This window comes from Crocodylus siamensis, chromosome 9, assembly GCF_052110815.1.
Source record: "Crocodylus siamensis isolate JL-2025a chromosome 9, ASM5211081v1, whole genome shotgun sequence".
NCBI lineage: Eukaryota > Metazoa > Chordata > Crocodylia > Crocodylidae > Crocodylus > Crocodylus siamensis.
The window spans coordinates 22117911-22140049 of NC_143403.1; the positions used below are offsets into that span (position 1 = coordinate 22117911).

General features: G+C 42.3%; 1 protein-coding gene across 1 annotated transcript in view; it reads right to left on the bottom strand.

Annotated features, from left to right (window-relative positions):
• Nucleotides 1-21993, bottom strand: part of VPS35 (VPS35 retromer complex component) — a 39221-nt gene extending 17228 nt beyond the window's left edge. The window contains exons 1-12 of the mRNA XM_090062925.1: nt 21861-21993; nt 13193-13291; nt 11160-11256; nt 10158-10281; nt 7607-7789; nt 7046-7259; nt 6411-6494; nt 5467-5576; nt 4402-4498; nt 4166-4314; nt 2737-2944; nt 1555-1710 (exon numbers count right to left, since the gene is read on the bottom strand). Of these exons, the coding sequence (XP_089919051.1) occupies nt 1555-1710; nt 2737-2944; nt 4166-4314; nt 4402-4498; nt 5467-5576; nt 6411-6494; nt 7046-7259; nt 7607-7789; nt 10158-10281; nt 11160-11256; nt 13193-13291; nt 21861-21863 (1524 nt within the window). The 5' untranslated portion in view covers nt 21864-21993. The remainder of the gene's footprint in view (nt 1-1554; nt 1711-2736; nt 2945-4165; nt 4315-4401; nt 4499-5466; nt 5577-6410; nt 6495-7045; nt 7260-7606; nt 7790-10157; nt 10282-11159; nt 11257-13192; nt 13292-21860) is intronic.
• Nucleotides 21994-22139: the final 146 nt, after the last annotated feature.

Consider the following 22139-nt stretch of genomic DNA (forward strand, 5'->3'; position numbering starts at 1 on the left):
AAAAAGTTGGATTGCTGATAATGTCAATTTTCCTTTTATAGGTGCCAATCCCATAAGGACAGACCCACTGGTGCACCTCTAGTGTATAACCAAGTCCCATGCTGATAGTGTGCAAATGGCACTTAAAACCAGCCTTACAGCAAGCTCATATGCACAAACTATGATGCAAATCACCACAAAAATAAATCTTACAGGCCTTCATGCACACTCCAAAGTTAACCCTTTTAGAGCATACCTGCATTCCACCTGCAGTTTAAGTGATAGTTTAGTATCTCAATCCAAGAAGTCTGCTAAGTGAGGGACCCCACCTAGACAAAAAATCTAAGAGGGCTTTAGCAAATCCTAAGAAGATACATTACTGATAGGCACAAGAGAATATTCTGAACAGGAAAAACAAAGCCAACATATTCCCTATGCAACAGTATACTTGATGTAAAAGGTGTCATGGAAAGAAAGCAGAGGATTAGTTCAATTTACAGTGAAGATGTACACTTGAAGTCTAGAAAGGTGTAGTTAATTTGGACTTGTTACAAGCTCCTAGATCATTATACAACTGCAAGGACAAGATTCAATTCACTGTTGTAGCTGCATTAAATAAAAACTTGTAGCACAAAATTTAATACCCAAAGCAGATTTTACAACACAGTTGAAAACCAAGCCCCTCTTACTATTTAGATCACCTGTATTCAGTACAAAAGGAAGTCCCAGCAGATGCTTCCATCAGTTTATACCTGCTACGTTTATAATACTATTGTACACAGTGAAAGTGTAAATAAGGTTGCAAGAAGTTAGGAAATGCCAGAATTAAAAACTTGTCTACAAAAACTTACGACAATGTACGATTCATGAAAGGGTTAGGCCCTTTACATAACCAGTCAAGCAGAACTCTGCCACTTGAATCAACACAGTAACTGGTTGAGGACAACTTGCTTCAGCTATAAAGACCAGTTTTAAGGGAGCCAAGATGCACACTTCACTAGTGAATTTCAGTCATGAGAGCTGAGGAATGGTGAAGCTGAGGAAGCTAAGGGTCCACCCCAAAGAACTTGAGGAAGCATGTTCTAGGGGGCTCTGTGGGGCCAAATTAAAAAAGAATGAACACTGATTATAGTCTATGGCTTCTAATGGCTGCCCAACCCAGGAAGATCTCCACACTGGAGGGCAGGGGACACCATAAGGGACTAAAGCCACCAATGGCTTTAAAATTAGCTACATTACTATCTACTGAGTCCATATCAACACATACTACAGTGTACAGATAATACCCCCCCAACTTCACATAAGAATGAAGGCCACTTTGACAACTTGCCCCACAACAAAGATCATTAAGGAGTAGTCACTCCTTCTCTTCTGCAATACCACAAGAACAGATCGCTGCATAGTGAATAAAGCTAAGCCACCTCTGCCTTAATAGTCGTTAAAACTATCACCTGAAAATTGTTTCCTTGGGCTTCCAGTATTTTTATGCCCCTTTTAAAATGTAAACCATAAGCAATTACCACAGCTGGCACTGAGAAGCATGGAATGCTTTTAGAAGAGTGGAAAGAGACGTACCAAATACTGCTGATCTGGGTCATCTGAACGCAGCAGGTGAATAAATCTTCCCACAAGGCTCTGCTCATCTGCAAAGTCCTCAGGATCAGGGTCTTCAGCAGGCTGATCTGGTTGGTCCTGGATCAACGTTGATACCAGATTCATGATGGCATCAACCTGTTATGAAAGCAACGAATAAAGTTGTATCCAAAAAACAATGGGTTTAAGCCCAAGTCCATTCAACAGGTCATAAATCAGCAGAAATTGATGGACTTGATCAGAAATACCTCTTCTACATTATACGTTAGTCTAAAGAGCTATTTGTTGCACAGAGTGCACCAAGTGCTTTCTGAGAAATCATGAAGATAGTTCCTTTGTGTATAAAAAAGTATGTATCCTCTACTCCATTAGGTGTTCCTCCAGGTCACCCAGTAGGAATGAGGAATGTTTCACTTCTCAAAGTACACAGATGCTTGAAGACAAGCTCTGTAAAAGCTTGTTTAAACACCTGCTTACAGTAAAACTGATGGTACACCCACCTTAAAAAACACATTTTACAGTGTAAAATATCTTCCCATCCCAAATCCAACCCCCAAAATAGTACTGAATCCCATCCTGGGAGATCCTAGTTTTGAGAGAGACTGAATCAGGAAAGTTAATTCAGCAGGTAGCGAAGAGAACTAGATACACTTGGTTCCTCCAAATATCGACGAGGGGGAAAGGGAAGCCACACAAGAAGAATAAGGGATTTTGTTTGAGGGTGTGTCTCTTATAAAATATGCACCACCTTGTCCAAAAGGCAGAATAAGGAAAAAAAATCCCTGAAATTCTAGTAACGGTAAGCGAGTAGCAGCAGCTTAGGTCAGCATGCTCCACAGAGAGCAGCAGCATGATCACGTATAGCATAACTTTACCATTCCCCCAGCAGTGTTTTACAATACAGAAAACGTTATACTTGTATTTCCTCACTTAGTGTGCACCCATATTCCCAAGCATTTAGTAAAAAAGTAAATGTTTTGTATAAAAACCATGGTAAGATGTAGTCAGATAAAAAAAAAAAAATCGGAACTGCTGGGGAGAAAGGTGCATACGACAAACAGGGTATCAACTTGCATTTGTTTCCCTACTCTTCAGCTACACAGCTAGAACATAAAATTGGAAACATCCAGGTTCATGACAGTATTTAGCTGTACTAATTTGTACCTGCTCTTGAGAGACAATTTCAGTGTTATAATCCAGTACATTGCTAAGCACGTAACAACTCATGCTCTTTCTGGACTCATAGTCAAAGTATTCAAAGAGTGGATGGAAATGTTTTAATTTCAGCACTGTGAGGATATTATTATAGGTATCAACTGGGATCTTCAAAAGTCTAGTTAGCTCCTTTGAAACAGCACTGCTTGTTGCAATACTAAAAAAGAAAAAAGAAGAAACTGATTAGAAAATAGATATTTTCATACACACTGATACTAAAACTCAAAACATTGCAGCAGATGCTAGAAATGGATGTTTCCTAACAAGACAGAGTAACTGTGTGAACATGTTGCAATATGCATGTTCAGCCACTTGCTGTAGTTGGCCAGAAAAAAAAAAAAAAAAAATCACCTCTACACAGAGCCTGGTGGCAATTAAGGTATAAGTTAAGACAAATTCCAAATTGAGATAGCAGTAGTAGTGGGGTAGTATTATGGTCATGATGATCATGAGAAATAGGAAAAGGAAAAAAATTGCTGTGCCTGTGATCAATTCCTCCAGAAGGAAGGCTGCTCATAAACGGCATGTTACCCATCATTAGATCACTATGAAGCTGTGCAATGGAAGGCCAGAGGTAGAGCTCAGCTACAGAAGGAAAGGGGTGTGAATTCAAGTGTAGAAGAATCATCTGACTGAGAAACAGGGATAGTTTGGCTGTTTTGTTTAAGCAACTTCTGTTCAGTGACACTTATCACCATGAACTGACCTACCCGAGCAAAAACTTCCTCTTCAGCTCAATATGAAGAACGATAAAAATGCAAGTAGAAAAAAGCCACATACACAACTCCAAATAGTTTTCGAACACTAAATAATCTGTTTCTATAACTGTGATTCTCAAACTAAGATGACATTGCTCAAGATGAGTGTAAACTGGAATTTGAATCAAGGTTGGCAGGGAGAGCCAAGTATGATGTTGCTAATAGGCCAAAACAGTTTGGGAACCACTGCTAACTAAAATCCTATAAAAAGAACTGTATGTTTTGATCTCGAGGAAAAGTGATTATATATAATTTGCATCTCCTTAGAAATAGTCTAGAACATCTACACCATAAATCAGAATGCTATATACTCATCAGGACTAGTTAAAGCATAAGACGAAAAAAAAACAAAAAAACAAAAACAAAAACACACACCTAATTTATTCTAGACCTCTTCATTTCTGGGGAAGATTCAGTTGGGAAGAAGCCAATCTACCACAAGATGCCACACTCACCTTCAATGAATGACAAAGGTCAGAAATCTATGCAACAGTACACATTTTGTTGGCTGGCAAACAAATCTTAAGATTGTGTGGCAGGTGTCTTGGTTTTGTATTTTGATTGGAAAAGTAAAACTTGACTTCACATGGTTGTTGCAGAAAGTTAAGATGTTCACTTACTGTTCTAGATTAAGTTTGTTAAAGATTTCCACAGTTGTCTCCAACACTTTGTCAACATAGTCAACACGATCCGGATAGCATTTCATAGCCAAGTTAATAAGTGATACTTGCAACGACACTACATCCTCTGAAGGCATATCCTGTCTAGACTGGAATTTGAAACAGCATGAAGTTAGACACAAGAGGCATGTAAAACTTTCTACTAAACAACTGAATAAGTGCAGAATGGAACTCACCTGTATAACAGTGGCCACCTGCTGTGAAAAGATGTCAAAAAGCTTAATGTCTGCTGGGATCCCTGGACCATCTTCACGGTGTGCAAATAAAGCTAGTCTGCAAAAAAAAAAAAAAAAAGAGAGGAAAGCAACTCAAGTTTGGATCTCCTCACATTCCATGCATGTATCCTACTCCTTTACACCAGGACAGCCATATACCAGTTGTATTCCGATTTAGCCCTTCATGTTGCATGTTCTGTGTAGAAGGCATTGCTCAATATAGACAACTACTGTTTTATTTCCTCTCTGAAGTAGCTTCTAGAGAAAAGTGTTTAGGAAATAAGTTAAATTGCTAGCAATACACACATTTGATTTCTGAAGCTGAAGTCAGATCAGCACCTTTGACCTGTGCAAGCAGTAAAAAAAAGGGGGGGGGTCCTCCAAGTGTGAAAGAGCCATGTTTGTTTATGAAAAGAACATACATCTGCCAAAGACAGAAGCAAGAAGGGAGTGGTATCTATTAGTATCTGACACACACTAGAAATACCTAGATCAGAGGTTGGCAATCTTTTTGTTACTACAGGCTGCTGTTTGCAACCTGCCCCCCATCCCCACACACACACACACACAAGTCATCAGATGCCATGAAGAGAACATATAGAAGAGACAGGTGCTAAGACCATAGATTTACCACCACTGCTGTGACAGAGAGAATAAAACTGAACATGATGTTTCCCCAGAGTCCTGTTGCCTATCCTCTGCAGCTGTGTATGGAGCTTGATGTTGCAAAAACAGAGTTCAAAGAAAACAAAACCAATTGTTCTTTAGAAATAATATCAGTTTTGAAGGGAATCAATGAAAGCAACATACGTAATTATCTTACCTGCTAAGATACGAAAAGTTATTCTGTTTTAATTACAAAATCAGAGTTGAAAGTATGGAAACAATGCAGTTAATCAAAATCAGACTATTAAAAATTCAAAGGAACAAGAGTTTAGAAGGTCAAACTGTTTGCACCAAAACTACTTAGCATTGTAAATTCTACAGAGCCAATATTTATTCAACAAAATGCTTCCCCAGACTCACCTGTCAATTAAAGCAATGATTATGTTTTTCACATTCACATTTTGATGCAACTCAGCACAGGCTCGGAGGAAAGGGTTCAGGGTCTGGAGATGAAATTCATCCGGGAAAACCTAAAAATTCACATAAAAAAAAAGTTCCAAGTGTGCACATGCCATTACTCATCTCTTGAGCATCCACACCCCTACCAGTTAAAGGAAATAAATGCGTAGCAAATGTTTCATGATGTGCAAGAAAGACTATTCTGAGTCCTCATTTCTCAAAACAGACTCAAGAAGTAGAATAAGACTGGACAGATGGGAATAAAATGAAGGAATAGTTCAGCACTCAAGCAAACCTGTTCCCATCATTCAGTTTTAATGTCCAGTAAGCTTAGACCAACTATGACAGAAACACAAGGAGGGAGACTATATTAGAAGTTTTGGGTGTAGACAGGAAAAAACAAACAAACCAATTAGCCAGCCAACCTCACACTCCTCTACCCATGCCCACATGTTGCCATTTGTTCTACCAGACACTAGATTATGAGAACAGCATAAGGAAACAAGGGTCAAGGCATCACCCAGAAATCTCAGAGCCTTGAACTAAGGAGAACCAACCCAACACCAATGAAAAAAAAAAAAAAAAGAGGGAGGGAAGGTGAGGCAGCGTGATGCTGGTGAACAGCAGCAAGCTGGTTAAGTAACTAAAACCACATACAAGATGAATACTTTGATATCCACTATAGAACAGGAAGAGCTTCTAAGAGCTTTCACAAGTGATAGTTATAGCTCAATAAAAGAGGCCAAGTTAGTTCACCGACAGTATCAAGTTTCTACATTTTTCTACACAGAAGTCAATGACTTGGTCCCAAGAGCTGCACAATGCAACCACTCACCCCTCACAAGCCATAAACTGATCAAAATTGTCACTTACATGCCCTATTTTTGCCCCATTCCTCACCTTACCTGTATAATGCACTCCATGAGATACTCCTGAGCTAGAGCATCCCTGCAGTTTACCACTTGCTCCAATATCCCTGGCAAAACAATCTGCAACAGGAACAAAAGATGTTGCATTTTTTCTTTTGTTCATCCTCATTTCACACAAAATTAAAATGAAATCATGAAACTACAAATACACTTCCTAAAGTTTCTCTAGTGTTTAGCCATGTAAAAAAAGTTTAGACTTCCAGGTCAAACGTTAGTATCTTATCACTACATGCAATGTAAATCAATGCTGTAAATTAAATTTTACATGTTAGTATTCACAGCTTCCATCTTACTGGAAACGTAATACAGCTGTCCATATAGGCACATCTACAGAAATCTCTCACTTTGAGAACCACTACATTGAACTAATGTCATTCATCACTGCTTACACATACACAGCATCTTTCAGTACAGCTTTAATCTTCATTAGCTAACTTCCACTTTGAGTATACATACACATATGAATTATCCAAACAGCTGATGGAACAGGTCTCAGAACTTCGGGTAATCTTATTTTACTCATATTGCTATATTTTTTGTTGTACTATTCTAAGCAATACAATCAACAGCAAATACAGATACAAGGAAGCTTTAGAGTGAAGACATCTTACTTGTTTATAGCGTTCCACATTAACACCTTCCAGCTGACTAAGGCGAACCAGATTTGTTCCCACTAGGATTCTAAGTTCCTGCCTTTCCCGCTCTCTCTTCTCCCTATCTCGACTGTGTCCTTGGTGTTGCATTCGCACCCAGAGCTTGTTCATTTCAGCAAAGTTCAGCAGCACAAAATCCATTGAATCACTGATGTCTCCAGTGGTTTCCTCACTATAATGGAGGACAGAGGTTAAAGAGGTTTTGTTTCCATTACAGATATATTTAAGAATAATAAAAAGTAGTTACCCCCTCTTACTCTCAGAAGTGAGATTTCCACCCAAAGCTTTAAAGTGAGCCAGATTTTACATGTTTAGGAAAACAAAATCAGAAGAAGTCAAGAGCTAAGCTAAAGACTAGATAGGATTTCTCTTCTATCATCTATCCAGACAACCAGTAGTTGAGAAATGTGTGCCTATTTCACACCTGGAGAATGTAGAACAAAAAGGAAAAAAAAAGGTATCCACATATTCCTCATTTCAGAAAGAAGCCAGCCTGCCATCATATCACATTTCTCTTACTCTGTCTGCTCGCCTTCATCTGGCAGAATATTCCTGGTACACTGAAGGAGGTAGTTTCGAAGAAACAGGCCTCTTAAAGGATGCTGTACACCACGGCACATTTCCACCAGATCTTTCAGAATATCTTTCCTGGACTGAGGAAAGGACTTGACATAAACAACACCTACTGTAATCAGAAGATAGCTAGAAAAGAAAAACAGAATTAAGGAATCTGATTAATATGTACAGGATTTAAGCACAATGAAATAATTATGTGTTGCTGGGGGAAAAAAACCTCTGTATTGAAACTTTAAATAAAAAGCAACAGCCTTTTTAGGGGCTGATGTTTGCTTCTGCTACCTCTCCACCCTATCAAGACTCCTGGAAAGGATGGGTATATGAAAACTTAAGCTTTTAAGTGAATGGTCACTTCGCATTTACCATGAGGGGAGTGACAAAGACACAGTATGTTTTGGTAGCAGTAAACAGTTGATCTTTTTTTAGAGTATTTTATATCTCAAACCATTGTAAAAGCTAGCTTATCAGTGCTCCCAACATGCCTGGTAGGATAGTAGAGAAGAAGCATCTTCCACTGATAAGGAAAAATACAAGGTGAAACTACTGAAGAGTCATACGCTACAAAATACTAGCCTAGGAGGACTGTAATCAAGCTTCTCATGACTATCCCTGTACTCATTCCCTTATTCAATACCAAGATGCAAGAGCATGTAAGGATTTACTGGAAAAAAACCTTAGGAAAAAGTTAATAACCGTGAGGCCATATACCAAGTACCACAAGTTCACACTTTCAGTGGCTTAAAGTAGAACTGGGAGCACTCAGCACCCGTGCAGCAGAGGGGTTTCTAAGGTCCTAACCTTACAAGAAACCTGCTCTGTACCTGGAGACCTGTACTACGGGCTCCACATGGGCAGAAGAATACACTCAGGAAAGACTACAGCTTCAGCCAACAAAGAGGTAAGGAAGGCCAAGTATGTATAACCATTAATACAGACACTCTGCACTAGTTTCAGGTGAACTATACATTAGTAGTCGGGGTGCACCGATAGAGAATTTGAGGGCCGATGCTGATACTGAGGGAGGCATATTGGCCAATACTGATCTGATACAGAGGCCTCCAGGTGATAAATCTGTTGTGCTGGAAGGGAAAGCGGCGGGCAGAGAGAAAAATCAATGGCCCCACAGTGAGGGAGGAAGGCAGGGGGCAGGAGCAGGCATTGCCCAGGTGGGGGCACAGGACAGAGCTGTGGCTCCTGGTGGGGCAGTTCCCCAGGAGGGGGGCAGGGGGTGCCCCCCCAGCTCTGCGCAGGGTGGGCAGGTGGGCTGGAGGCAGCACTCCAGGACTCTTCTTGATGGTCCTAGGCTTAGAGTGGGGGCTAGGGGCACTGGGAGGGGCTACAGCCACCCCAAATTTCACCGCAGCTTCGCTCTCAGTGCCGCCACTGCCAGCCGCTCAGCACAGCTTCAGCTCATCCCAGTGTGTGGGTGGAGGAGAGGTATGGATCCAGGCTGTGCCTGGTGGCAGCAAGGCTACAAGCAGAGCAGTGGCAAAGTCTGGCGTGGCTGCAGCCCCTCCCAGTGCTGCTGGCACCCCCCGAGCCCAGCTCCTGCCAAGAGCTGCACAGCGTTGGCTCCAGCCCTCTCCACAGACTGCGGGAGGGGACACAGCCCCCCCCCCCACCCTCCCGCAGTGCAGGCAGTGGTGGGAGCTGCCCCATACCTGCCACAAGCCATACCTCCATCCCCACGACCCTGCCCAGGCAGCACCATGAGGGTTTTGATCTGCCCCTCCCCCACTTCCAACTGACCAGCTGCCGGCAGCCCTCCATGCTGCTGGCTCTGCTCTATGCTGTGCGGCGGTTGCGCACAGCACGGGCATTTATCAGTCAAATTAAACTGGCCCCATTGGGCCGATATCCAATACAGCGAATTTTCTTTATATTGGTACCAACCCGATATCGGACTGATGTATCAGTGCACCTCTACTTAGTAGAGTTACCAAGACTTTTTGAATTTTTCTCTTATGCCGAAGGACATCAAATATGAAAATGAGTAGGGAAAAAAAAAAAAAAAAAAACTGACCGACTTTCTCCCTATCCTTTTACATGGAGAGATATTCTCAACAACATATAATCATTAAAACTACATGTATATACATCAATAAAATCTGTTCCATCATTCAATTAGACTCCAAATACTAAATAGAGCATTTGAAAAAGCAGCTACATTAATGTATATTTGCTCCAGTCTGTAAATATGACAATATTAAATTACCAGAATTACCAACTAATAACTTTACAAAGCCAACTGAGAAGTATTTAAGTTGTTTGTACAATACCACAGGACACAGCATGGCTAACTAGCTATAATAGGCACCATATTCAGCGGCCTAAGAATCTTAAGTAGAACTCTGGCCAGTGCCTTAGACTAGAAGATTTGCTACCTCAGGACCTTGAAAACCCAATCAGAGGAGTTTCCAACTTCAAAGTTGCTAGATCCAAAGTTGTAGCAAGCAACATTCATTCACGAAGGCTTCCATTCTCAGTTACTTACAGTCTTGGGATAATATTACCAGCATACTGGACTAGTTCATAAAGATCAGCCACCTTCCTCCCCTTGGCAAACTCATCCGTCAGGTACACTTCCAGGTAGTGCAGTTCATCAGAAATAGCCATATCTTTTTGCTTTTGGTTAAGGATGACTCAAAGCAAGTTCAGATAAAGACACTACCCCAAATGGGCTTAAAACCCCAACGAGACTGAACACTGCACTTTTTTTTTTTTTTTTTTTTTAACTTTGATGCATGAAACTAAAGTTTAACAAGCAGCTGAAAACTTGAACATGAAGTTCCTTAGCACAGAGAAAGAGGAAGGTGGATCCTGGGGTAGGTGGGGAAGGACAGAGAAAGGAAACCGGAAGTAGGAAGAGGAAGTCAAAGCAGAAACGGGAAGGGAGGAATGGGAGCATTTCAGCTTAAGTAGCATGCTTGTAATACAACAGTAAACTACAGGAACAGGGTGATATGATCACCCTGTATTAACGGCATTATGAAAAATAACTTTCTGGTTCCTTCCTTGCTCAAGAGATCACATTAGGAAATTAGCTGTATTAGTCTGTCAGCTTTTAAAAAAAGGGACAAACAGCTGTTGCCTAATCTACAGCATGTTCTTATAGATTAAGAAGAGAGGTAGGACTGCTGCAAAGGTAAAAATGGAACTCCCTTGTTTTCCGGGCAGAAGGAGCCTAGGAACTAGTTAGTTCTGACTCCCGCGCAAGCCAAAGGAAGCCGTAAAGTCTATTAGCACGAAAACAATCTGCTGAGAGTCCTGGGCTCCGTAGTCCCTATGCTGCTTCACATTTTTCAGAGATGCAAACACTTCTAGAGGAATCATGGACTACCTCAGAAAAGTTTTAACAGGGAATAAAAAGAACATTGAATAAGGCAGTACTAGCAAGACTTCAGCTTTGCTAAGAACTGTAAACTAAAAGACATGAGGAGTTAACAGAATCCAATAGTGCCTCAAAATTATTTACCCATTACCTTGCAAAAGATACAAAGTTCATAATAGCTCTTTGGAGACAACATAGAAGTCCGCAGCTCCCCAAGCATATTGGAGGCATGTTTCAGAGCATCCATGAGTTTGTTTTTGTCCTAAAACCAAAATGCAAGAGAGGAAAACAACCCATTAGCAGTGTTGATTATTCTCCAGTCTAGACAACCACACAGTCTGAACTACAAAAAGGAGGTAACTGTCCCACCTTCCATTTTACATGTCATAGGGTGTTATGTGGGTGAGCTGCTTCAAATTAGGTTAAGTGACCGGTCCAGGCTAGAGATACTTAAACTAGATTTTCCAAAAGAAAGTGAAAGCATCATCCTTTTCATTTCCTGGTTTAGGGATCTAGAACATCTAGGAGCTGATAAAGACAACATTTAGTTATTTACACTTGGGTATCAATTCTGTCCCGTCCTGAAGACGGGTACAAAACAGCTTTGCAACTCTTCATGATGAGGTTGAGCCAGAAGGGAAAGCTGGTAGAGTCCCCACTGGGACTGCACAGTACGGGAGGTCTGGTAGAGTCCCCACTGGGACTGCACAGTACGGGAGGTAAGGCAGCCAGCTCCAGCACACAGGGCTTCCCTCCTGTGGCTGGCAAGTGCAGGAAAAACCAGCGACAGACTGCCCGGTGATGCACACCCCTCACCATGATGTGCAGTGCTGACTGGAGCCATGCCCCGAGGACCCCGCCTCCTGCTGCACCATGGAGAGGGTGCAGGGGGTTCCCCACACCCCCCATCCTCCCTCACCCACACCCTACCCAACATATACACAACTCCCCAACATACCCTCTGCTCCCCCATACACAGCCATACCCTCTCACAAACCTCCCATACACCTCCCTCCCCACCTGATGGTATTTAAATTGGTGATGATGCGCAATCTGCCAGAGTTTGGAAAGTGCTGTCCAGCACACTGGGGCCAAGCTTTTTGAAAACCATGCAGCAAAATAAGCCCCACCCCCTCCAAGGGGCAATCCAATCCCTTTGCTCTGCTCTCTCCCTCTTGCCCTAATCTGCTGCAGTTCTCCCCTGCTGGATCTGCCATGTGCCACCACCCCTTGTGCTGTGGGTTAGCCACCCCTGCTCCAGCAGATTAAACAGAGCTCTCATTATTAGAACAAAAATCTGCAAGGATTTGGGCTAGATTCCCTTCTAGTCTTCCCCTCCCTGGCAATAAAAATAGCAGAATCTTAAACAGTCATGATTTATTATTGCAGAGAGTGACAAAACAAAAGGCACAGATAATGCCATATATAATTATCTGGCACTTCACCCTGAAAGGCAGCCCCTTCATCCATGAGCCTAGACACAAGTCTCCATAAAAACAAGCTACTACAGTGTTTGTATGGAGTGGGGAGGGAGTAAATCTGCCACTGGTACTTCAGTCTCATCAATATAGAAAGTGTGTCCATTTCCAAATACTCTGTCAAATAATTTTCAGTTATGCCAGTTTAAAAAGGAAGATGCCTAGCTGGCATTTCTCCAAAGGCTGTTTTGAAAATGCTAAGATAGCATTAAACCTGAACAAAGAAAACACCCATGTCAAATAATACTATCATTCCAGTCCCTTTGGCTACAGGCACAAGACAATATGAAAAAGAAGAACACCAATAAAGCCGTCATATATTCAAGAGCATCTCAAATTCATATTTAAATTCAGCTATCGAGCATTAAGAATTCTTTGGCAAATGAAACTAGTTCTTCACCCATGCTAGGCTTCCTAAGACTTATGCCAAATCTCATTTCCTTATGCTGAATGAAACATACTGAAGTTTTGCTAGAATGCCAGCTATCGGCATTTCCCTTCGCAGCAGAATCCATTTGATTCAAGAAGTGCTCCAGTTTCACATTTCCCTCGAAGAGTCACTTCTACTCAACACAAGGGCTGCTGCCAAAATGCATAAGGGGCTATGTTTCCGCAGTCAAGTAAATCAATGTTTTGAATTTGATTTGCCTGCATACATACCAGAAGCATACCAGGAGATTTTACGACATCTCAAGGGATGGGGGGCAGACATGTTCTTACCAAACATCGCTTCATCTGGAAAGACTGCACCTTCACAGCCTGGATGGCTTCATCCAGGAGTTTTTCCTGCTCATCTTGAGGAGACTGCTGTGTTGTTGGCTATGGGAGGGAAAAGAGAGAGATACCCATAACAATTTATAGTTTGTTCTTGCATATATCAAATCCTTACAGAATTATCCATAAAACCTCCTGCGTTTCCACAGCCAGGCTGGTCCCATGAAACACTGAAATCTTCTTCAGTCTTACCTTCAAGTGCCCATCTACTCATGTCAGTGAGCAATACATCAGATTACTCTGTTCAAGAAGATACCAAGACCTATGATTTCTCCAGCCAAACCTTCTTCTTAGACAGGAATCTGTTCTACCTTCACTCTGAGAGATGCACATACTGGGCCCCGTCAACATGCTACATTGCGGTAGCATCTCATCTACAGGCTCAAACCATGATACCGCTGCTACTGCACGGTAGGGTTGTAAATATGTTACAACTGCACAGTCAAGCACAGGTGCAGGCGCACCCACCGAGTAACACTTTCCCTTCCCTTCCTTGCTGGCCTGGGCATGAACAATGCAGCATGACACAACATGCTTCTAACATCACAGGCAGTGTGTGGCAACTTAATCCAGAACAAAAACAAAATTAAGGCAAGAACCTGGTACTTTACTGACTTCATGATTGAGCCAAGTTTAGAAACGTAAATTTGCTTTTTCTTGTCAACTTGGAAAGAGTCAAGTGAAAAATATTTAAAATTCAGGACTGAAAAAAAATTGATTTTCATGCACATAAATGACAAACAGAACTAAAGCAATGTTTGGAGGGCTGTAGTCAGGTACAAGAAGACCAAATTAATGAACAAATTCTGACCAGGGTTCAATGATTTAAAAATAAACAGTATCATTTCAAATTGGCACCAAGCCACTATCACTTGCCCCAAAATGGCATATCTGAATCTTTTTGAATCCCAGCATGGTCAGGTCACCAGTGCTGGTCGCCCTACAGCATCACCAGAATAAGCTTGAATCAGAGACCTTGCATATTTTGCACCCTGTCCTACATATGTTCTCCATCCTTCAGATACATTCCCCCAAGCAGCCTGCAGTCTCCAGTATTAAGACAAGATGCCAAAGCAGAAATCAACTCTAGGACCCCAAGGAAAGATGCTTCATTATTATGATTAATGATATGAAGCTCTGTCCAAGCTAAGAGAAGAACTAGCTATTATCTTATTCATGTAGTAGAACAGGAGATAAAGGATTCCCACAATGTACTGCAAGGCTGTTTGGAAAAGCCTGCACATATTTTTAAAATTGGGAAATCATCACCTGCAACATGAGGATAAAAAGCCTAGGACAACTACAAGAGAAGATAGAGGCCTCCAGAGGGATCAAACAAGACATAGCAAAAAGCCCTGTTTATTTGGTCTTCCCCAGAACAGACTAAAATTGTATTTATATTACTATTACTATGCATGCGCACATAACTTTTCTTCACTTTGTGTGTTGTGTAAACAATACACAATGATCTATTCTTCTCAAGGCCCTTGGGCAAGAGGAAAGGAGTTTTCATTCTTCTCTCCACCACCCAGTGTATCCAGCCTCCTTCAGTGAATAAAGAAAACAGAGTCCACTGCTGCTCTTTTCCTCTGCCTCCATCTTGGTTTCTGAGTTTGCTTACTAACTTCAGGCATGCCTTTGGTGCAGCCAACAGCCTTCCACCAAACAGCTAACACCACACTTAACAAGAGTTTTGACAGCATTATCAATTTCCATTAGAGTCTTGATAGCAGTTAATGCCAGCCAAGGATTCAGCTATTACTTGGTAACGCTGAGCAATAGATGCCACACAAGGTCCACCTGCAGAATCAGGAAGACATGGCACTCGCTCATACTCCAAAAGTGGTCTTTACCCTTTCAAGAACAAGGACCTATTTTTAAAATGAAGTTTATAATTCCGCATTAGTTAGTGTAGATCAAGCTCCTGCTCACATGGTGTGACAGTACTTACAGTTGCACTTCTTCCACGAAAAGTATATTGAGCTTTTGAAATACATACCCCTGCATTAGATTTATAGGATGCTCATTACCATAGTAACAGGCCACCTGACAAACATTAATGAATTTGTTCTCACAGCATCTCTGCATCCTGGGAAGCATTAGTCACGTTCTACAGGCAAAACAGATTTTTTTTCTGGGTAAAAACACAACAACCTCTTACAGACATGAAAATCCAGCACACATTAAGCTAAGCTACCAGGCCACAGTTACAGAAGGAACACACATTTAGCTGTAGCTAGCTGATTTAGCCCACTCTGCACTGTTTTTTGGGGGGTCCAAGAAAAATATAAACATCACATTTTGGAGTGAGGTAAGGAGGGGAAGAGAAACAGTTCCCAAATGCGATTACTTGGTATGCTTTTGATATTACCACCAAGAGCTTTCTGGCAATTCTGTTCTAAATAGGAAGATATTGAGGTAATAAGAACTGAGGCATTTTAGAGATGAATTTTGAGGCATAAGAAGCGATAATTATTTGTCTATGCAAATGCAGTAGTTTAGGGAAATTAATGCATTTACACATAAAACCACCACAAAAATTATGCTTCAAATCAAGTAAGACTCCAGAAAGCCTGAGGCTTCTAACAGTCAGGTTCTTTGTTTCAGCGTGTTGCTGCAAAAGCTACAGTATGTCATACATTCACAAAAAGGTTAGAAAGGGCAGATCTGAAGTCATTTTACCCGAAACAAGTTACAAATGCCATTACATATTTATAAATTCAACCAATCAAAAAAACGCTTCCTCAAAGAAACATAGCTACTGAGTACTAATGTCAAACATGCTTTTCAGGCTGTGGACATCAATAGGCGTGTATGACATAACATTCATAACAGATACCACGCAAGCCTTTTCTTTTTTTTTCCAAAAAAAAAAAAAAATCCTCTGTAACCTTCCAAATACAAACGTAAGGTTTCTGACTGAGACTTTGATCTTACTGCCAGCTTCATGATATGGACATCATTTGATCTTCAGCTACAAAGTCCCATTCTACCATTTTAAATTTGCAACATGACCTGTTTCCCCTGGCTCATGGTGGGTTTTGTTTGTTTGTTTTTAAATAGTTGGAAGAGAACAAAAAAATAACTGGGAGCTTGAAGTTATGGCAGGAAAAGAATGGGGGGGGGGGAGAGCAAGAAATGGTGGGAGAAGGAGTATGAGGGAAGCGGTAGTAGCTTAAAAAGAAGGAACCCATTCTTATGAGCACACAACCTTAATTAAAATAAAGTTACTTTCACATGCAGACAGGTTACAGTTACAAGAGCTGTATTCCTCCCTTGATCTTGAAGACCAGCTGTGGACGGACAATCGTGTAGTCCTGAATTTATATTACGGCCAAACTATAGTAAAGTATGAATCATCAGTCCTTTCCTTTGAAAAGGAGTTTTCACTCTTACATAGTGTAGATCAGGTATAGCATTGGACAGGTTATTTTTACCCTGATAAAAGCATGAAAAGTGATAGTTACAACTTTGACCTTAAAAAAAAAGTATATTAAAAACATGCAAGGACAGTATTTGGTATGCCAAGAATGACAGAATTGCTGCATTTCAAAGTAGAAACAGCAGACATTGATTTTATCTCCTATTTTTCGTTTCAATAGTGCATTTAACCTCTATTGCAGCTTTGCAAACATCAGATTAGTAGCACACGGGTACACAAAGCAATGAGTTCTACTTTGATGCCTTCACAATTTGGGGAGGGGGGGGACCACCACTCTTCTAAACATCTATTTCATTCTGAATGAGAGATAGTCACAAACATTTGAAAGGTTTTCAATGCTAAAATTTAAGTCTGCCAAATAAGATGTTTAATTAAGAAAACAACAACAGTAAATGCATAAAGGTTATTGGCTTGCCTTCTCAAGCCTCAGGGAATAGAAAAACAAATGGGATCACTGGCCATGGCTAGCTAGTGTAGTTTCTTTCACTGGATGTCTACTTGCTTCTTGCTGATTTCTCAATTATTAGGACTTTGGTTAGTAAAAGCTGGATTTATGGAAGGTGGGCCAGGGAGGCCATTTGCTGAAGCAGATGTTAATGGGCTAACCAGTTTTTGTTTTTCAATCTTTTTCAGTCTACAAGAAAGTGTAAACATTACGCACAAGGTCAATCAAGACAAAGGATGCACGCTTGTCTCAAACTGAAAATGGATTCCTTTGGCTTCCAGCAGCAAATACGCTACTGAATGAATACTGCCAGCTTGAAGAAGAAGATGCAAGAATTTGATGATCCAGACAAACGGTTTCCATTGTCATCATATTCATCAAAATAAAGCTTCTGCAACAAGTCACTGTTCCAGTGCTACAGCAACAAAAACTGTTAGCTTATTTAACAACTGAACTTCATCTTTGACACCTCAAGTGGTGGGGGACAGTAATCAGACCCTCAAGAAAAAGATACTCACAAGGTCTTAAAGAAAAAAAAAGGAACCAGCACAAAAGATGGTTTGTGTGACAGTCAGCCAGTACACTGCAAGATAAGCCATTTGAAGACATGGTAATAGTACTTGGAACCAGATCCATTTCTAGACAGATCTGAACTTGTAAATCCATTGCTCAATGCACCCCAGAATGAAAAGAGGTAAAAATAAAGAAAGGAAAAATAAATACACAATTCCCACATCCAAAGATGACCTGCATGCAGTACAGTTAACTGAACACCAGTAGCGACACTAGAGAATGTGCTTCCCAACTTCCTCTTTTGATTTAGCATCTGAAGATAGAATTGCAGAACATTCATGCGAGTGTTGCAGGTTTTCTGCATTCAAGACTGCAAAGAGCATAACAATGAGGTTATTGCTTTGTTTAGGCAACAGCCAATAAATGAACAGAAAAAGATTTGAAACCTAATGCAACCATTCTGAGCTCCTGTATTTATGTATTCACCCCATATCACCTGAAAGGTTACTGAGTGGAAAAAAAAAAGAGAGAGACACATCCCTGCGCTACTGCAATGATCAATGGAGATGGTTTTTTAATCTTCAACAAGCATCCAGCTCCTGATTAACTGAAGGACTTCTGCCTCAGGCTTCCAAAGACTCTCTCTGGGTGTCTTGGAGGGTTATAAACACAAATAAACCTTAACTACCTTACACTGATGCACAAGTTGAAATTCACACTGAACACAAGTAGTGCGTCCAGACAAGTGGGAAGGTACATTCTGCAGCGTCTCAAAGGCTTTTGGAGGCACCACAAAATGTTAGCAGTGCAGGTCAAGAGGTTCTCCACATCAGATATTTGCAGCATGCAGCCAAAATTAGATACCAGAAAAATCCCAGTATCTTAATTTAAAAAAAAAGCAGGGCAGCACACATGGCTGCAGCCTGCAACACCTGAAACTGGAGCTTGGCCAGCCAGAGCCATGCTCCAGCTGCCAACCAGCCTCCACACACCCAGATCACTTTGTTACAGCCCCAAGAAGCTCCCCAGACCCCAGGTTAGGGTTGCCTATGTGCGGCCCCAACCTCCCCTACCCAACCCACGGCAATCTGCCATGTGCCAGTGTGCACTGCTATATGCCACTGGGATTTGTTCCCCAAGGAAAAAACAAAAACAAAAAGACACATGCGCGCTTGTGGGGATGCACCCAAGGAGTCTGTTTGAAACACTACAGTCATTTTTCAGAAGTAAATGATGGAACTTCCAGATAGATGTGACAGATTACAAGGTAAAGGCATACTTTTTGTCAGCATCTGTGGAAACACAGCTATGGAACTTAATAAATGTGGATCACATGAAAAAAAATAAATAAATAGAAGTGAAACACAGAAAGATGGAGCTTTTTCCCATTGCTTGTGTTCTGAGATCATTCATGTTGCTTAAGTCCCAGCTTTCTGTAAGAGCAGGCATTTACATGGTTGATAAAACTTGAGAAGGAACAGGCTTCTACTCGCACCTTAAGGTTGCAGACTTGGAGCTTGCTTTGCAATAGGGAAAATCTAGATTTCAAACCCCATCATCTCTGGCTGTGAACAGCACCAGATGGAAACCACTCTGCAGAGCAGCTAAAAGAGCTAGTCATGATGAATTTACAAGCCTCAGCTCCTGCCTAGCCAATTCAACACCATGTGCATTTTTTTTTTTTTTTTTTTTAAAAAAAAACCACATTTTTTAATTTGGAGGGAATTGGCTGAGCCAGGGGTCAGCAACCTAGGGCTTCCTGGCTGGATTCACCCTGCAAAGACAGGGGCTCTGCCCATGTAAGTATGAAGAAACAATGTCTGCAGCAGCATGAAAACAGCCTGGGCTACAGCTCCATTAAAAGAGCTCCCCACTCCCAAAGGTTACTGACTCCTAGGTTAAGCAATAAAAGCAGCACACATTGGCAAACTTGTTTCATTACTCAATGGCAGTTCCAAAAGAATGTTAGGTCTAATTAACAAACGGGGATATTAACCAGATTTCCAGACTGGCAAAGTGTAAATCTTGTACAAAGGTATAGGTTGTAGCCGTGTTAGTCTAAGGACTGCAAACTTTTTTGTACAAGACTGGCAAGGTTCTTTGGGTAAAAGAATAGAAGATATCAGACTTACCCAAAGAACCTTGTCAGTCTTGTACAAAAAAAGTTTGTATTAACCATTAAGGAGAGAGAGTCTGCCATGTGGAACATGCATCAGATTATTTTTTACCTCAAAACACCCCCAAAAACAGTTTCCCAAGAAGATACAGGCTTTTAGGAGAGAGAAAGAGGAGAGAAGAATCATAACTGCAGAGTGTACATGAAGATTATGAAATGCAGAATTGTAGCATACATAGTACACTAAGTATAGTGCATAAAATCAAAAGAAAAATCAAACACAGTACTAAGCTGATACATCTGACATATTCTGAAAGATAAATCAAAGAGGTAAATCAAGAACAGAGAGCAATTTTGAGTGTATTCAAAAGGTAAAATAACTACTCCTTTCTAAACATGCACTTTAACCTGGTCTCCAGGTGATCAGGGCTGTTGCTAAAGTAGGATGTGTTTGATAGCTACAAAGCTAGTTTGGAAACATATTCCATGTTGTTATATAGATTAAGAACAAGTACTTCAAAGACTGAACTTCAGAAAGCTATTTGATATGAAGGAGTAGCAGGTATAATGAAAGTGGTGAAAGACAAAGAAAACAAGTCAGGAAATTCTATTCCCCTTTTCATATCAGAAAGAGATGCCAGTCAATAAATTAGAAGTGGAAAATAAAAAAAATAAGGAGACATTTTTCCACATTTGTAAAGCAAATCTAGAACTCACTACCTTCAAATAATCAAGAATGTCTAGAGTTATGATTTTGTTAAGGGATCTTAAAACATCATGCTTAAACCAATCTAGCTATTAGAGACTGTAATGGCACCCAATGTGCTTAGGGCTGGGGAAGTTACCTGCCCTTTGTGTCAACCACCTGCTTAAACCCCAGCCCTTTTAAAGGACGGCCAAGTTCCCACTGCATTCTCCACCAGAAACCACTGCGGAGACAGGGACAGACCCCAGGGATCCCGTACGGGAGCTGACAGCACCGACACAAACGTAGCTCTGTGTGAAATGCTGGGCGATCATGTAGTTAACAGCGACCGCAAGGCCTTCATGAAAGGGAGCAGAGAGAGTTGTATCTAGAGCTTCTGTTTTCTCACTTCTGTCGCATGGAATTTCTTTGGGTTTTTAAGAGGAAACACAACTTCCACAACATGAAAGTGAGAGCACCTTTCCCTCCCACCCATCCTACCAGGTTTGCAGCAGGACCGTAACCAGTCTGCAGGACTGCTTCTTCCCCTGAGACGCTCAGAAACAGAACAGGGTCTAGTCTGCAAAATGAGCAGCCAGCAAAACAAGGTCTTTCCCTTGCTCACTAGAGCCCATCAACTCTTCCACAGAACACCACAGTCAGCCACGGCAGAGATACACAGGTCAGCCTCCCAAAGCATTGTTATAAGCTCTGTAAGAACTACTCAAGGTATCCTAGGCCCGCATGGAAGAGAGCATCATAACTCTGGAGGCAAAGACTTCTGCCCAGTGCAATTCAAGGGCACGGACTCAGCAAGAGTGACTTGCATGCTAAATGAGAGGCTCCTTCCCCCAAACCTTTCCAGGCTGCTCCAACACCAGTGCACGGAACCGGGCCGGTACCAACCACCTGCTGGAGAGGGCTTGGGTCCCCCTGCCCGGCAGGTGTTTGTGGGCCCAGCAGACGGGAGCTCTGGCCCAAGCAACTGCTGCCAGTAGGCCGGACAGGAGAGAGCAAGGCCACCCTCACCCGGCGCTGGCCACAGCCCTGCTCTTACTGGCACCCCGGGGACACCAGGCACAAGCACAGACCCGCTGCCACCCCGGCCTAGAAGGGCTCCTCACGTACATGCACCAGCAGAGAACCAGCAGGGAGCCAGTCCCAGTGCACACCCCCTGCCCCCACCAGCGCTCTTAGACCCGTTTCACAGTTGTGCACACTAAGCCCGGCAGGCCCCCACCCCCAGGCCCATCACCCCACAGCAGCAGCGGGGCAACCAGGCCAGCCGCCCGCGCTAGGCCCAGCTCAGTCCCCTCCCAGCGCCACGCGGGGCCCCCGGGCCACCGCCCGTGCAGCGAAGCACCCCGCTGGCCAGCGGGGGGCGAGCGCCAGGCCAGGCCCGGCCCCGCTCACCATGATCGCGCCGCGGCCGCTGCGAGCCTCCACCACCAGCAACACCCCGCGAGCGCCGCTCTGTCATGTGACGCCGCAGCCCCGCGGCCCCGCCTCGCGGCCGCCACGACCCTCTCTCATTGGCCGGCTGCGACCAACTCAGGGCTTCGAAGCTGATTGGTTCCGAGGAATGGTGACCGGCGGGCGGGCCGACCAATCGGATTCAGGAACGCGCCACCACCTAGGGAGGCACCAGGCTTCCTTGCCAGGAACGTCACCGCGTTCTACAGACCCAGGCGG